The sequence below is a fragment of the Pongo abelii genome, chromosome 4 (assembly GCF_028885655.2).
Source record: "Pongo abelii isolate AG06213 chromosome 4, NHGRI_mPonAbe1-v2.0_pri, whole genome shotgun sequence".
NCBI classification, from domain to species: Eukaryota; Metazoa; Chordata; class Mammalia; order Primates; family Hominidae; genus Pongo; species Pongo abelii.
Window position 1 is genome coordinate 131,628,680 of NC_071989.2, and position 18,322 is coordinate 131,647,001.

The window sequence follows — 18,322 nt, forward strand, 5'->3', positions numbered from 1 at the left end:
ACCTAGCTCTCTTGACTCCAGGGCCATGTTCTTAACAACTATTTATGCTGCTTCTGATGGAGTTTATATCTTGTTACCTTTAGCAGCCATTCTCATCATATTTCCTTGGCCCCAATTCCACAGGGACTCCTCTCTGTTATACTATATGCACTTAAATATCTTGGCATCATGACCATATATTAGCTGCTTCTCTCTCAAAATCACTTTAATTCTCATACCAGAGCTGGTCTCTCTTGTCAATGATGGCATTTTCCTTCTTAGGATATACCAACTCACGATGACCCGTACCTCAGTACTCTCGTCAGAGTGGCTAATTTTCTTCTAGAAATTATTTCATTCCTTGACTTCAATGGACTAAGACCATATCATAAAAGGGAAAGAGCCTGAGGCTGGATTCATCAAAAGCTTTCAATGCTAGGTCTATCACTTAGTACCTGTGTGATCACATGCAACTTAACTTCTTTAAGTCTCAGTTTCCTCATCTATTAGGTTGGTGCAAAAGTAACTGCGCTTTTTGCCGCTTTCACTTTTGCACCTACCTAATAAAATGGGAATATTACCTGCTATGTAGGGATCTTTGTCAGGATTAAATGATAAATTCTGAAGGGCTCAGTGTTACACCTAGCACAAAGTAAGCTTTCGATACATGCTAATTGCTCTAACAGTATCATCATAATGATCTTCACATTTTCTCTAGTTGTTATTTCATTAGCTTTCTTTTCTCTTTCCTAAACATAAGAATTCCAAGTTCTGGCTGGCACAACTTCAAAGACTACCTCTGCAAAGGACTCCTTTATGTCTATTTTTAAGCCCAATCATTCTCCCAACAACAGATCCATATTTCTAACTGGTAGCCGAATTTCGTTCTGTAAAAACTAAAACATCCAAATTTGCAAATCCTATCTCCTTCCCACCCTCCAAACAGCTTTTAGTAACTGTATTTCCAAAACTGGACCAGACACTGAAGCTTGAGCCCTTGGCATCATATTTGACAAGAATCTTCTTGTTGCATTCCTACTGCTACTACTTAAGTTCCAGCCCTTATTACCAGAAATGACTTAGAAAACGGGCCCTCCTCTGTTTTATAAGAACAGCCTATGCTTTCCCACTTCATGCCTCTTTGCTATGATCATTCTGTCCATTATATTTACATTTCCCCCACTACTTTCCTAAATCACAACCAATTCCTCTATTAAAATCTTAAGTATCTATCTCCAGAGGTCTATCACAAATACCTCCTCTCCTATGACACCTTTCCAACTCCTATTAAATAGATGTACTTTCTCCTCCTGAGTACTCTATATGGCCGGTGTCAAGGCTCTTACTATTAGACAGTAAATTTTATATTTATAGTTGTTTCTTCCTTATTACTAAATTGCAAGCTCTGTGATGGAAAGGCCTATGTCTTGCATATATTTACATCTGGTATAATATTATTTTATACTTATTGTACATGTAAGACACTGCTTTCAATACAGGAGACTCTTAGTACTACCCATAATGTCTATCCTTAGTCCTGTCAACATTTATATAATATAGTCACATGGTACATTATTTTATATTTACATATATATCTACCTGTCTTCATTTGTAATGCTTACAATCCCAACTCCTCCATCATTTATGTTAGGGTAAACTACCTACCCTAGTTTTTAATTCTCATGTAGACTGGTAGTACTCCATGAAAGTTTAGTAAGCGTTTAGTATAATACCATAACGATGTTTAATAGTATTTGACGGTTATGGAGACATATGAAGAAAAATACAAACTTGAAAGACCTTATGTGTGAAATTTCATTCAGAATAAAACTGACACATTAAAGAAAAGTGAACTTAGAATAAACTACCCATTATTAATCTTTAAAAGATTTAGGTCAGTTAGGATTAGATTCAAAATAAAAATCTTATTCATAATTTCTTCAAATGATTAAGATCAAATATGTCCAAAATTAAGAATAATTTCTTCTGAAGCTAACAGCATTTGTTGATTGGTAGCAGGAAAGAAAAAAATATAAGAATTCAGAAAACTTCTATCAAAGTTTTTAAACGCTTTAAAAATCATGCAAAAATTCCCTGTAATTCCTTTTCTTGACTGAATTACTGTGTCTTAAGAATAACATTTAAAATATATTCTTAAACTTGAGAAAATGTTCAAGTTATCCTTAAATTTCATCCTAAAAAGCACTCCCAGTGGAAAGTTTAATCCTAAGAAAGAAAAGAGTGGTTGTTTTATAAGTGAAAGTAAAATAAATTATTCCCAGTTTCTTCAGAGGAAAGGGATAGCTGGCAATTTTTTTAAAAGACATAATTGTTTCAGTTTCTAACTATAAAAAAGAAGGATCTTGCCTTTATAACATATTTTTATAAAAGCCTCTAATCTCAAAAAATAGCAATATTCAAATGCAGACATCTGAATATAAGATATATTGCCAAACATGCGAATTTGCAAAGAAACAAGGGAAAAAGATGTAAAAAGAATAAGCTATAAACTACATACCTGTTTAAGTCTGGCAAGTTCTTTCAAAGCTCGTCCCCACTGCTGCTTGTAATGCAGTTTAGACTTAGTTGCAGATTCCAACTTTCTTTCAAGTTCAACCTAACAGTGATTAAAATCATATCAAGTGAAACACTATACCACTGTGTACAACCACTGAAAGATAATATATACAAAGAGTCTGGCTTAAGAAAAGAGTTTATACAGTGTAACATACGACATCATCTAAAACTGTTATAGAATTTACTATAAATATTATGGCACATGAACATTTTCTGTTTAAAATATAGTCTTATTTTTATTGCCTAACAGTCTATCCTAAAAAGAACTGAATTAGTCTTAACCTCCAGACAGTTACTATAAATGTATTTAAACATATATATTATATAAAGATCATAGTGAGAAATACATTCATTTTTTACAAAAAGCAGTTCTAACTGTTAACATTCCAATTTTGCTGTAACTCTAAATCTTAGAAGCCAAATTTTCTTTTTGGAGGCCTATCTTCATATGGAATTTTGTCTTATGAAGACAGCCAGTAGAGATGCTTTTATAACTATATTTTGGCAAAATCATGAAACTCTGAAAACAGTGAAATGTTTTATCAGAAAGCAGTTTACTAAGAAAGAGTACAAAGTCAAAAATATTTTAAGAATGTTAACATAAAGCCAAGAGTAAGAAAAATAATGTTCCTTAATAACTCACATTCTATTTTCTATTTTTCCTCAAATATATAAAGAAAAACACTAAAGTGATTCAATTAAAAAATATGATTATTTATACTTGCAGCAGGCAATCTGTTGTACATGAACTGAAGCCAACTTGGCTATGTTTTGGAATGTACTCAGTGTTTCAAACCAAGTACCAAACAAATTCATGTAGCCAACAGTCAGTTTTACTATTAAGTGATAATGTAATAATCTGCTTGAATTACAGTAAAACACTGTTACTCTGAACCAGTCTAATTTTTATATCAAGTCTAGTTTTTCCCATACATATAGCTTGTAATATTTTACAGGAAAACAAAAATGAAGACACCATCCAAAAATTCCAACTTCAGAAAACTCATATGAAAATAAAATGAAAGAAAAAACAGATGGCCAAATTCCCTTCACAAAAGTGCAGAACATTTTCTGCAGTAATATATGACTACATGGAGTCAAGGTCTTTTCTGCTTTACAAATCTCTAGTGCTTGGATTTAAATGTGTTGACATTTCACAACTAGACTCAAGCATCTTAAGTTGAATAATACTGCTGAGATTATTGAAGATGATCTCGTCTACCTATGCCCCAAAGATGTATACCTACTACTTGGTAATTTAACAAGAGGCCATACCTCAGAAGAAAAGAAAAAAATATTTTTATCACTGTGGGATAAGAGGATAGTATTCAATTATACAAGCAATCATGTCCATGGGTCTTGAAGAAGGTCTAGTATACTAGATGACCCCAAGAATGAGGGTTAGGCCAGAGATGAACCTAGTGGGATTACTTATACTTAATGCACCATCAGAAAAAAATGTGGATAGGTTATATCTGTTCTGCCATAATTATTAAAATAATTTGTATTTGCATAGTCACACTAACTTAAAACACATGTATAGTTATCGATATAATTTCTTTATTCTTAATACAATCCTGTAGCTAGTAAATCTGAGACACAAACCTCATTCTTCTAATTCATTCCTATCCCCAGATCAATGATTCCTAACTTATTTTTTTTAAGATATGGATGTCTCTGTGATTCTAAAGAAATATATGGACCCAATTCCCAGAAAAAATGTACACAACTAAAATTCTGATATAATTTCAAGGCATTCAAAGACTTGGGTTCTTAAGAGCCCTTACTGTAAGTAGATTTAAACTTCTGGAAGCCTTTGTACTTATATTTTTCTTTAGGTTTTCTTGATCATGACTGAGGTAATAGACCATAAGCCAAGTTATATACTCCTGAAAGAAAAACTCATCTCAGGACCTACAGTCCATTCAGAGGCTAGGAAAACTCAAAGCACAGATTAAAATTCACTGGTTTCCAATCTCCCTATGTCTACTCTTGACACACCTACAATTCTAGTTCTTTACTAGAAGTATGGCATTGTCTTTGTCTCTTAATCTGCTATTCCCAGATCAAGTCTGTCACAAGGAACTCTACATTTCTCTCTTGAAATATTTTCAAATTCTATTCCTTTATATTCCTACCACTACTTCCTTAGCCCAGGTTCGTCTCAACTCATCTTGACTATAAAAGGTTCTTTTGTCTCTCCAGCCTCCCCAGCCTCAAATCTATTCTATCTACTAATCTTGTAAAAACCACTATTAAATAAATCTATAGTAGCTACTATTTATCTACAGCATTAAACCTAAACTACTCCACCTAGGATTGAAGGCATTCCAAAATACAGCATCTGTCCTACCCGCTCAACCTGCTTTCCTCAACAGGAAACCTACTCCAACCAGGTTTGTGTCCCCTGTGCCTTCCCTACTCCTTGCCCAAGTTAATTCCTGAGGCTGCCAATTATTTTTCCTCTGCTTACCTAAATCTTAAGGCTTAGCTCAGACTCTACCTCTACATGAAACTGTCTTACAACTACTAGATTCCGAACGCCAAATGGTTTCTATCACATTCCTTGGTGTTTGATTATTCAAGGTCATTTACTGCTCTCTGAGTAATTTCCCAATTACTTTACGAACTCTTTAAGTGAAGTCTCAAAAGGAAGTCTCAAAAGGATAATGTACTTTTTCTCTTCCTGTCTTTGATTTTTCTCTTATCTTTCTCATTTGCCCCAAGTCAGGGGTGGCATATAGTAGATACTCACCAAATATTCTTACATACATAAATTTTAGCTTAATTAAAAATATTTACGTTCTTTCAATATATCTTCAGTCTTTTCAACCTCTGTAGGCCCTACTAAATTACATGCCTTCCATATTTCATTTTTTAAAGTCCCAATTATTGAAGCTATAGACATATAAACACACATATGTATGTGTATATATGTATGTATATATAATATATATACGTATGTATGTATATATAATATATATACGTGTATGTATATATAATATATATACGTATGTATGTATATATAATATATATACGTATGTATGTATATATAATATATATACGTATGTATGTATATATAATATATATACGTATGTATGTATATATAATATATATACGTATGTATGTATATATAATATATATACGTATGTATGTATATATAATATATATACGTATGTATGTATATATACATATATATACGTATGTATGTATATATACATATATATACGTATGTATGTATATATAATATATATACGTATGTATGTATATATAATATATATACGTATGTATGTATATATAATATATATACGTATGTATGTATATATACATATATATACGTATGTATGTATATATACATATATATACGTATGTATGTATATATACATATATATACGTATGTATGTATATATACATATATATACGTATGTATGTATATATACATATATATACGTATGTATGTATATATATCCCTAATCCAAAGTGTTCCAAAATCCAATACTTTTTCAGCACTGACATGACATAAGAAACGCATCTCAGACTTCAGATTTTCTGATCAGGGATGCTGAACAGGTAAATACAACGCAAACATTCCCAAATCCAAAAAATCTAAAATTGGAAACACCTCTGATCCCAAGCATTTTGGATAAGGGATATGCAACCTGTAAAAAGAATCAACAATTACAGTTGCTAAAACTATATGTTTATGTTAACTTATTTTTAGACAATTTCAGTAAAAATGGGAATATGCATATTACACTGAAAAGAATACATAATGAGAAAAGAAAAAAAGCTCTCAATCAGACATAACCAGAGCTTACAAATTAAATCAGATACTTTTTAACTTGGGTCTTTCTTTTTGTGCATTTATCTCTTTGTCACTATTTTAAGAAATAAGATTCTGCCCTCTTCTGGCTCCAAAAAGATTTACAAAGAATTTTCAGAAGAGCTGAAAAGCCTCTTTTCACTAGGCACTTAAACATGCTGGCTGAATGTATTAAGTCTAAAATAGAGGCAATTAAATTATGTACTTTGCCTTGAGAGAGAAAACTCACAGTACTGCTTATACTTTTAATATGTTTAATGATTTTTATCCTTTTGATAAAAGCATAGTTGGAAGAAATTTTAAAAGTCATTTAAAATTTATTTTTATTGTGGATATTACCTGGTCAACCAGTCTATATTCAGGGATGAATAAGATAACACCTCTGTTACAATTTTGATTTCTAGTCTTTAAATTTCCCCAGGGTAAAATGGAAGTACTCTTAGACACCCACATAATAGATCTTGTGAGAATCCATGTGACATTATCCAATGAGTGCTTCAAATATTTCTGGTAGGTACTACAGAATTCATATTTATAAACACAGAAACACTTTACTACTTGGTTTTATCAAAAGAGAAATGGGAAATGTCCAGCTGGATTCAAGTTCACTGGTAGAAAAATGAAGAGACTGACCAAATATGTAAGAAAAAGAATCAGTTAAGACTTGCAATTAAATCAATGTGGGGATAAGAGTACCCCAAGATAGCTTGGGAGCTAACAGGCTGCGGAAACATTTACTGAGTTCAGAAACACTACATGAAAAATATATTTCAGGGAGATGGGCAAGTTTAGTTTTGGACATTCTGGGATATCTTGAAGACTGACTTCCAAGGGTCCAGGAGATGGACACTATTTCCATAATACCAAAAGATTATTTGTCTTTTCCACTTTCATGCTTCTATAAATGTATACTGGAGTTTTCCAGAGGCTACATGATGTATAATATCACAACAGAGTGAATTCAAAATCAGATATAAGAATTCAGATGTCTATTATCCAGACACTAAAGAGATTTGTAAAATAGTAAAACAATGTTACTCTTCTCAATTTTTTGTTTTAGAAAATAGTTATTTTTCATAAAAATGTTATCTAGGTTTTTTTTCCCCATTTCTAATACAGTGATTATCAATAAAGGGACCCTGAGTCCAAAAAGTTTGAGAACTACTGTTCTAAGGCATTCAAGAAAAGATGTTGGGTAGGCAGTTGAATATATGGGTCATAAGCCGAAGAGACAGGTCTTGTCCTCTAACACATATTTTCTACACACTAGATGAATAATTTTTTTCCTTAATGTAAAGATCAAGTTACTCTCCTACTTAAAACCTTTCAATGGTATCTCATTATTTACTTAACTTTTATATTTACAAACACAGGATTTAAGTAAAACAATGTCCTAGGTTCTATGCTTAGCATTTTACAAATATTGAGTCATTTACCTCTGTTATCAACCTTATTACCTTACTACCTCCATTTAAAAGATATGGAAATAAGTACAGAGAAGTAAACTAAGTGGCAGAGCTAGGATTTGAACCAAGGTGATGTGGCTCATGTTCATACTGTTAACTACTATTATACTATAACTCTATTAGAATAAAAACCTAAACTCCTTGTCATGGCTTTAATGGCCCATATTTTGAACCTCATCTTGTACATTCTTCCCTCATGCTCTAGGATGGCCTTCGTCCTCAACCTCAAACCATCCAGGCTTAACCTCCCTTCAGTTCCTTTGCAGCTGTTCCCGGGACACACCTTCTATAGCTTTTCACATTGGTAGCTCCTTCTCTTCTCACAGATCCCAATTAAAATGTTAGTTACCCTCCTCAAAGAGGCCTTCCTTTACCACCTTATGTGGGGTGGTATCTATCCTGACAGGCCACCTACATTGCCACATTCAATATGACATCACCTTTTTTATTACTTTTATGTTTGACATAAAAATGATCTCGTTCATTTATTTTTTTACTCTCTCCTCTATAATGGATCTCCCTGACGAATCTGTCTTGTTCAATGCAAGACTAACTATAATCCTAGAAACATAGAAGGTACTCAATAAATAGCTGGTGAAATGATTAGCAGCTACTTAACATCTCAAAACAATTTTGTACCAAGATGACAACATGCCCTCCATTAATTTTTGCTGAATAAATGAATATATGAAAATTCTGAGTATCAAACATGGTGTTGGTTCATCATCATGAATAACAAATGTTTACTCAGTGCTATAAGGTACAGGGTGCTGTCCTAAGAATAGGTAATATGAAAATAGCTAAAACATGGTTTCTGCCTTGGAAAGTTTAGAATCTAGGTTGGATTATGGTAGTTCTGAAATAAGTATAAGAAATACACAATAAGTATTAAAAGTTCCTAAAGGAATCTATTCCACAGCCTACTATCAGATTATAGTATCTCAACATAAGCTTTAAGGATTTGAGTGCTGGATTTATTAAATAAAAGATTTTGAAGCTATTCCATAGTCTTTCTCTCCCTGCCACACTTTAGCAGACACCAGACACTACTTCTCTCAAAGTACTCTTGGCTGTGACTGTTATTCCTTAGTCCATTTTCCAAAACATGGAAGTCTATCACTCCCTAATGCTACTTTGTTTTTTGTTTTTATAAGTTCTTGCTCTGTCACCCAGGCTGAAGTGCAGTGGTGGGATCATGGCTCACTGTAGTCTCAACCTCTTTGGGCTCCAGTGATCCTCCCACCTCAGCCTCCTGAGTAGCTGGGACAACAGGTACGTGCCACCACATCCAGCTAGTGTATATATATGTTATATATACACATATATAATATATATTATATATTTTTTTATATATATATTTTATATATATATTTTTCTACAGAGACAGGGTTTCTCCATGTTGCCCAGGCTGGTCTTGAACTAAGCTCAAGCAATCTAATCTGCCCACCGTGGCCTCCCAAAGTGCTGGGATTACAGGCATAAGCCACTGTACCCAGCCCCCAATGTTACTTTCTGATTACAATTCATCAAAACTCTTTTCTACTAACATCCATTACACAAATCTTACAAACTTGGGAGTAATATTTGACTTTGCTTACCAGATAAAATTTGAATTCTTTAACTTAGTATCTAAGACCTTCCCCCATATGGCCCAAAATTACCTTTACTTCCAGCATTCTCTTATCAGCCCTATTTTATAAACTACTATTACAGGTTCAGCATCTCTCATCCGAAAACCTAAAATGCTACAACATTTGAAGCTTTTTGAATGTAACATGATGCCTATATTAGTCTGTTTTCACGCTCCTGATAAAGACAAACCTGAGACTGGGCAATTTACAAAGGAAAGAGGTTTAATGGAGAACTCACAGTTCCACGTGGCTGGGGAAGCCTCACAATCATGGTAGAAGGCAAGAAGGAGCAAGTCACATTTTATATGGATGGCGGCAGGTAAAGAGAGAGCTGGGGCAGGCAAACTCCCATTTTTTAAAGCCATCAGATGTTGTGAGACTTATTCACTATCGGGAGAACGGCACAAGAAAGACTTGCCCCCATGATTCAATTATCTCCCACCGGGTCCCTCCCACAACATCTGGGAATCATGGGAGATACAAGACGAGATTTGGGTGGGGACACAGAGCCAAACTATATCAATGCCCAAAGGAAATGCTCACCAGAGCTCTGTTGTCCAGTGAACTAGAACCACAGGGAGGATGGCCCGAAGGAAGCTGGAGAGAAGGGCTCTCTGATGGGACATGGAACCATAAAAAGATTCAACTACTGCCAGCGAAAATAAAGGAAGTAGAGAGAGATGGAAAAAACTATCCCAGCATAGATCCAACTCCCACCCACTAGTCTTCTGCTAGTGCCCCCTGGTGGCGAGTCTATGAGGGCAAGGAAGCCTTCAACACAAAGCTCAGTAGGAAAAGATGGGGATGGCTGGCACAATTAAATCCTTAAACTTTAAAGGTAATTTTCCTGTGTATTACCTGTGTTATTTTCCTCTGAATGCTATATTTTTTTAATCATGCCTAAAAGTTATCAAATCATAAAATGCAAGAACACATATGGTCAAACTTGTCTATTGGACATTACACATTTTTAATGCCTAGCACCTGAACATGCTGTTTGTGGAGGAATCTCAATTTAAATGAGAAGAACGTGGCTTCCAACCACAGAAAACAAAATAAGATAACTATTCCTTCTTCCTAGCTGAGAGCTAGAGTGCAAGTCTGTGGTTCAAATGAATACTCCTATCTAGGACATTGAATCTACAGGGGTGATACATGGAGAGAATATTCACAATGGCTACCACAAAACAGTTCAACAGCATGACATCAGAATCAGAGGGTAGGGAATCCAGTGACAGCATCAACAGGAGCATCCGAAGTAGACTGTTTTCTGACAGGATCTTGGGTATGCTTTGCTTTCCGTATCCTGCCCATATTCTGAAACTACTTCTTCAGCCTCCTGAAAGTTTTGTCAATTCCTTCCTTACTAGAGTTAGTCAGTTCTGATGTTTGCAACCAAGGACTCTAATTTGTATAAGCTACAACTGACATAAGCCAAGAAATTCAAGTACTAATAATGTCATGTGCCTTTAATTCTCTGATGCATTCTTATTTGACATCAGAACACTATAGCAAAACATTATTACATTGTATACACATTATTGATTGATTTTATAAATTGATCACTGGGACTAGTTAAACTGCACAAAATTAACATGTGTACCTTTTCCAAGGTGAGAAGATTTATTTCAGACTGTAGACGGATTTCTGGTTTGTTGTTTTGCTGGTCCTTGAACTGTTGGAACTCTTTTTCCAAAATCTTATACTTATTTTCAGCATCATTAAGCTGTATTAAAAAAAGTTTAGCCATTTCAAAACAATGATTTGCAAAGTTTAACAATAAAGTATTCAATTCAACAAGGTCTTTTTTTTTTTATTTTACAGCATGCTCATAGTAGAAAATCTGGAAAACTGATAAAGTATAATGAGGAAAATAAAGATCCTTAGTAATTAAAAATTCAGTAAATCAACTGATTCTACAAAAACTTTTGAAGAGTATGAAATTTCTTATCAAACTAGTATCATGAAAATGTTTTTGGTAAAACTCAAATGTCAAATTTAAAAGTTACCTTCAGAAATACTAACACTTTCTTTACACTTTTCTTAAGATGTCGCATGTAAGAAAAAATTCAGCAAGAGACCACCAGAAGCAGAGAGGAGCAAACACATTTCAACACTAAGGCAACTCTGTCTCTCCTGGATTCCATTAGAGCAGAGTAAGTGCAAGTTCTCTGCCAACCCAGGATTAGGCCCTACAGCTACAGTGAAAATAATCTCAGGCGAAGACTCAGGAATAAAAACAGAGAAAGAGATTACAGGCTAAAATTACTAGAAATCCTCAGAAAACAAAGAAGGAAAAAGAAACCAGAAAAACCATCAGCCCAGTTAATTAAATCAAGGAGTGACCAGGAGATCCAGTTTACTAAAAGAATGGAAATTTCTTGAATTTGAAGAGTTGAGGACAAACAATCAGGAATAGTCTAAAGCAACTGCCCAGTGTCCAAAGCACAGGAGCATAAAGAAGAGCTGGCAAGAGTGTCTCCAGATGGTGACAAGCTTGCCGACTTTTACTGGACTACTTTGAGGCCAACAAGCCAACCCTGGCCCTCTACTTATGGAGAAGGCCTACACAGAATTCTGGGATACAGATGGAAGAACAACATCTTTTCAGGTTCTCTCTTTACAGATGTGACTGTCCTTCCAATTCCTGAGTTCTAACTCCAGGCTTGTGTTTTGAGGGGCTCCTCTGAGCCACATGGAAGATCCTCGGGTACCCCAATGGAGCCCTGAAACATAAGGCCTCCATAGTCAGCTCCACGCCTGTTTCCTTTTTCCCAGAGACCCCCCAGCCCCCAGCAGCAGTGGTCAACCTCTTCTGATTCTGCTCCAGATCTTGAATTTAGAGACAGTTACAACCTGGATCCCAATTCTGTTTGAAACCTAAAGAATAACATAATCATCAATACACTGGTGCATGACTCTACCTAGCCCAATGTAATGAAAATAAAATGTGAAAAAAATGAATAATCTTGACCCCCCTGCCAAAAAAAAGACTGAGCATTACAGATATGCCAGATAATATCCATGTAAATAAAAAAAAGCTCAATTTTAATGTAGCATTTCTTGTTTTTACAGTTTGGTACCTTATGAATTTTACAAATTCAAATACTATTACAAGTTAAGGTAATTTAAAGATTATTTGGTTCAATTCCTTCATACTAATAGGTAAAAACAAAAAACAAAACTGAAAGTCAAAGAAGCTAAATAATTGAGGCAGTGTCAAAGACCTAGTGAGCTAAGTCAGTAGCAGGGGCAAAAACCAACTTCAGAACTTTTCATCCCCTTGAATAATGCTTTCATTAAAGCAGTCAATACTTCCTGAAAAACAAAATGACACGATAGTCGGCCTTGACTAAACATTCAAATTTCTCTTAGAACGGTTTCAAAATTTTTTAAAAAGGTACGAAGATGTTCTTTTTGAATGAGTTTTTTTTGAAATGCGAACAAAGACTGCTAAAGATGTTTTCCAAAAACATATACCGCTATGACTATCCATCATTAGATAAACCAATTATCTCTTCCCTAAGGCATAGGACTTACCTAAATCTGAAATATTAATACCAAGAAAATATGTGGCAAAAATGGAAATCATCAGTAATAATTAGGATTTATCTAGCATCTTTAGGTAGTGTTCCATACATGAGAATTGTCCATATGACAGAAGTTTACCTATTTTTTAACATCCAAAGTTGAATAGAAACCTTTCTAAAGTCTCTCACTTTTCTGTTTTAAACAAAAGCTGAAAAAATATTAAATTTGGTAGTTTCTTCACAATTCCAGAACATTATCATACACAATTCTTGTTACAATTGGGTTATAAAGCAGTAAGCTATTAAGGCATGTTGGGCTCTTTTTCCTTTGCTAAGTGATCCACAAACTACAGTGATTTGAGTCCTAGTGCCTGCTATAATCTATTTGAGTAGAGATACTTAATCTTCATCAGCTCTCACTGACAGTGTGCTTAACTGTCCCTTCTACTAGTCTAGTTAGAATTCTGTGTATAATACATGTAACATGGTCAAGGTAAGGGCCCAAAAAACTTTTCCATACCTAAAATGTGAAATGTATACAGTCGTGGACTTAGCAATCTGGGCATCTTGGAAACTTCTCCTGTCCTTCCTACCCCCTTTTTTCCCCCCAGGTTTTAGAACAGTGGTTCAAGAATACAAGTGTGCTCCGGGTAATTTTTCCAAAATATCAGTTCTTCCCACCAAAGTTAGTTATTCCTACAAAGAAGTAAACTACACCATATACAACACCATATACGAGTCTTTTTTCTTTTTTTTTTTTTTTGAGACAGTGTCTCATTCTGTTGCTCAGGCTGGAGTGCAGTATTGTGATTATGGCTCACTGGAGTCTTGACCTCCGGGGCTCAAGTGATGCTCCCACCTCAGCCTCCTGAGTAGCTGGAACCACAGGTGTGCACCACTATGCCTGGCTAGTTTTTATATGTTTTGAAGAGATGCAGTTTTGCCATGTTGCCCAGGCTGGTCTTGAACTCCTGGGCTCAAGCAATCCTCTCACCTAGGCCTCCAAAAGTGTTGGGATTACAAGTGTGAACCACCGTGCCTGGCTTATACCAGTCTTAGATAAGGTACAGATAGGTGTATTTTCCAAGAGCTCTCCTGGTGACTCTAATACATGTTAAGAGCCTTTGTTCTAGACGGTTGACTCTTCCTGATAAGTGGAAGAAGAGAAGCATTACTGTGAATCCCATCATAATTGCCCACTTTCACAACTTTATCTTTTGTATTTTAAACAAGACTACCCTACTTGGTAACAATCAAATTCATATTTTACAACCACCTAAATAATGGCCCTGTGCTGCTGTGGAAACTGTTCATGAGAAAATTTAGTGAAGACTTGGGATGCATTCATCATACATATCTAATCTACACTGGAATTTTTCAAGAAAGATAAGCTTAATTTTTAACAGCTTGATTCTTTTTTTTAGCAAATATTTATTGAGCCCCTATTATGTGCTGACAACTGGCCTGGACCCCTGGGATACAGCTATAAACCAGAACAGTTTTTATGGAGCAAACAATCTGATACTGATTAAATTATCATGCTAATGAAATTAAAAAACTGTTATGACATATCATAAAGAAAAAGAACAGCAGAATAATGTCCTATGAGACTATAAAATAAAAACTTGACCTAGACTTGGGAAACATTAATTAGGGAGGATTTCTAGGAGTGGGTGATGCTTTAGCTTAAAACCAAAGGAGGAACAGAGTACACTAGGCCCAGATAATGCAGCAAACATGAAGATCCTGTGGGTGAAGCGAGCATGGCATGCCTGAGAACTTGATGGAAGACAAGCATGGCCAGAGAGTACACAGCACAGGCACAAGAGTGGGGGATGAAGTCAGAGAGACAGGCTCTGATCTATGCAGAGGCCTGCAGGACAAAATGATTCTGATCTTTTTCCTATGAGCAACAAGACAATGCTGAAAGGTTTTAAAGAGGAAAGTATCAAGATTCCCAATTTCAAAAATATCATTCTGGCTACAACATGAGGAGATTAGAGGGGCCCATCACTGAAACAAAGAACATTTACAGGTAGAAGGTCAAGTACGGAGAGAAGGACCACAATGGGTTTTAAATGCCTTTAAGACATCTGAATAGAGATGCCAAAAAGGCAATCAGATATATGGGTCTAGATGGCAAAGGTAAGGTCTTGGATATGACCCTGGATGTGAAAGTCCCAGATGTACAGATTGTCTCTGAAATCATGGGCATGAAATCATGAATAAGATTGTTTTTGCAGAAAGTAAGTCCTGAGCTTGGAGGAAGTCCAACATGTAATGGCTAAAGGAAGACAAGCCTGCAAAAGAGCCTGAGGATGGCCAGAAAGGTAGAGAAAAACAAGGGAGAGTGGTGATGTGGAAGTTGAGAAGAGAAAATACAAAAACAAGCACAATAGTATTGATGATATCAATCAGTTTTACTGAGTATGAGGAGAGGAAACAGGAACACAGACAATTCTCTCATGAAATTTGTATCTTAACTAAATTTGGTCCTTAACTGAATTTGGTTCAGTGCTACATGAAGAATATCTATGTTTGCTTAAAGAAAACTTATCAGAAAAAGATTTAAGTTGGAAATGACCTGAAATACGCATAATTTCACACAAAATAGTTAGAAAAAGATCCAACTTAAAGTATATTTGAATCTCAGTGCAATAAATATGATTAATAGTCTAAATTACTGTGAATTTTACCACTTTTTAGTAGTTAGTGAACTATTTCTCTTATTACTAGAATGCAAATAAACTAAGCATAAAAAGATGACAAGTACATTATCCAACCTGTTGCTGAAGGCGATGTTTATCCTCTTCGAGCTGTTTGATTTTTAACCTTTCTAGTTCTACTTGGTGAATACAGTCCTCTTTGGCCCTACGGATAGAGTCCTGCAGTTCTTGCAGGTTCCGTTGACGTTCTGATTGAAGTTCCTTTTTTTCTCTTTGAAGCTTAAAACAAAGGCATCTTTAAGATGTTGGTTTATTACTAGCTGCATTATACTATTCAATATTCCATTATCTTTCTATACACTCAAATGTTCAGGATATTTACAAATTTATTTTCATATCTTTTTTAGTTATTAGAGAGTTAATGTTCAAGTGTACCATTATAAGTTTTCATTGTTTAATACTATTATACACACATATAAAAATCCATAAACAATTTGTATAAATTCACTTGAAAACCCTAACCACTTAACATTTCCATTGAATAAAACCTTTTTAAGTGTGTAAGCAAATATGCCCAAGTTTCTTTTCTTCTTTTAGAAACTTCTGATTCTTGCCTAATCGCATAGAATACAGCCTTAGTATTAGGAACAAATCTACACTATTAAGTTTAAACACTCTGACATACTTTTCTACCTATTCTTAATATACAAGATACGCTGAATAGCAGTTTGAATAGCAGTTTTCTGCATGTCTAAAAGACAATTTTCATGAAATATAGAGTACAAAGTAATAAACAGTATGAATTTCATATATAGACTCTGTGAAATAAAGATATATGATAGATGACATACTTACTAATAACACCACTTTCCACCTCTTTGTAAATAATTATGTAAGACTCCCATAAATGGAGTGGCTCTAGTTCCAGTCTTTGCTGTCTCATTCTTATAAGCAGCCCATCCTGAGTCCCTTCTCCCTTGGGACTATTTTGCACCTAATTTTTAAAATAGTATTTCTACTTTGCAATAAACCCCTCTATGCTGCAAAAAAAATATGATAGATGAATGAAATACCTCTGATTCCACACTAGCAAGCTGCTGCTCTCGCTTCTCCAAGTCAATTAGAGTTTTTTGAAGTTTTCCTTCTAGAATAGTATATTCAGCCACCTAAAATATAGTAAAAAAAAAAAAAAAAAAAAAAGTTACCTACCTTCTCCCAAACTTAAAACACACACAAATTCAAAAATATGTATCATTTCACTGAAACAGAGGACCTGAGAATAGGAAAGTCACAAATTACATCCGCCAATTCAAAGAAAAAAATGTGCTTTTATGAATTTGAGACTGGTGATGGTCATATTTCCTCTTCTTGGTCTTTTTTCTTCTCCAAGATAAACACAAATTTTAACTGTTATTCATATATTATGATTTCCACATCCTCTAGTATGTTAGACTTAATCTAAATTTACAGAGGATGGAAACAAAAGACTGCTAAATTTGAAACGCATATTAGTGTAAGCAACTAAATAGCCAAGTGCGGAGTGCAGGGAAGAAGTCAGGGATGGGGGTGTGTGTGGTGGGTGTCCTGGTGTATATAATGCCAAGAGAGTGAATGACATCATCCAAGGAGTGAGTATACAGAGAAAAGAAAGGATGGTATTTGAGGACTGGGCTCTGGGACAAGCCAATAAAGCCAACATGAGGAGAATCTAGCATGAAAATTAGGAAAGAGAGACCAGTGAAGACAGTGGAACACAACAGTAGAAAAGTGTAGTCCAAAAAAAAAAAAGTATAGTCAAAGAAGCCAAGTAGAGGAAGTGTTTCAAAGACAGAGATAAACCGGGTAAGGATGAGGAAGGATTGTTTGTTAAGACAAAAACTAACTGTTCTGGCGAGTGAGAAAATGAATTGACTAGGGAAAGTGGATTGTGAACAGCCGTAAGGACGTCTTAGCGCTTGAGGTCCTAAACCTCCTTAAAATCATCTCTTTACCACCCATTTTTTCTCCATAACCTTTCGCTACTATTAGTTTTTGGCTTTCGTTTTTTATACATATTGCTTTCCTGGTCTCCTGGACTTTAGTTTCACATTCCTCTATTCTATCCACTGTACTTCCATCAGAATTATTGTTATAGAATGAAAACCTAATTATCTTATTTTATATAAAAATCTTCATTTAAAAAAATTCTGATATTTCTACCTTTCTCAACCAGGATTTATCATCTGAACCACAAAACACAGAAAATGATTTAATTATTTTCTCCATCCTCTCCTAAAATGGTACATAACTACCATTTTAGATGCATAGGATAAGGTTAATTTATTACAAATAATGGATCCCTTAGGGTATTAAGGGCTTCATTCTCTCAGGAAGGCCTGGCTAAAAAAAGCCTACAGTATCTAGTCTAAACTCTACATAATGGATTTAAGAGATCATTTATTCTCCAGGGTATCAACCTCCCTTACCTTATTTCTTGAGGCACACTCTTTCCTCCCCTCTTCCAACATCAAACTACATATAATTTTCTTAATGCAGAATCTATTTCAAACTTCTCTGCCTTCTGCTGAAGGGGCTATGTCTGGAATACCCTTTGAGTCTATCTGGCAATATCCGCTAATCTTCACCAAAGTGAAAGCACGATCTTATCTAC

At 34.8% G+C, this 18,322-nt stretch overlaps 1 protein-coding gene across 2 annotated transcripts in view; it reads right to left on the bottom strand.

Moving 5' to 3' along the window:
- Positions 1–18,322, bottom strand: part of CEP120 (centrosomal protein 120) — a 78,906-nt gene that overhangs the window by 17,007 nt on the left and 43,577 nt on the right. For both annotated transcript variants that reach the window (XM_009241000.4, XM_054555880.2), the window contains 4 exons: positions 16,746–16,838; positions 15,790–15,951; positions 11,080–11,202; positions 2,498–2,596 (listed from right to left, as the gene is read on the bottom strand). In XM_009241000.4, the coding sequence (XP_009239275.3) occupies positions 2,498–2,596; positions 11,080–11,202; positions 15,790–15,951; positions 16,746–16,838 (477 nt within the window). The remainder of the gene's footprint in view (positions 1–2,497; positions 2,597–11,079; positions 11,203–15,789; positions 15,952–16,745; positions 16,839–18,322) is intronic.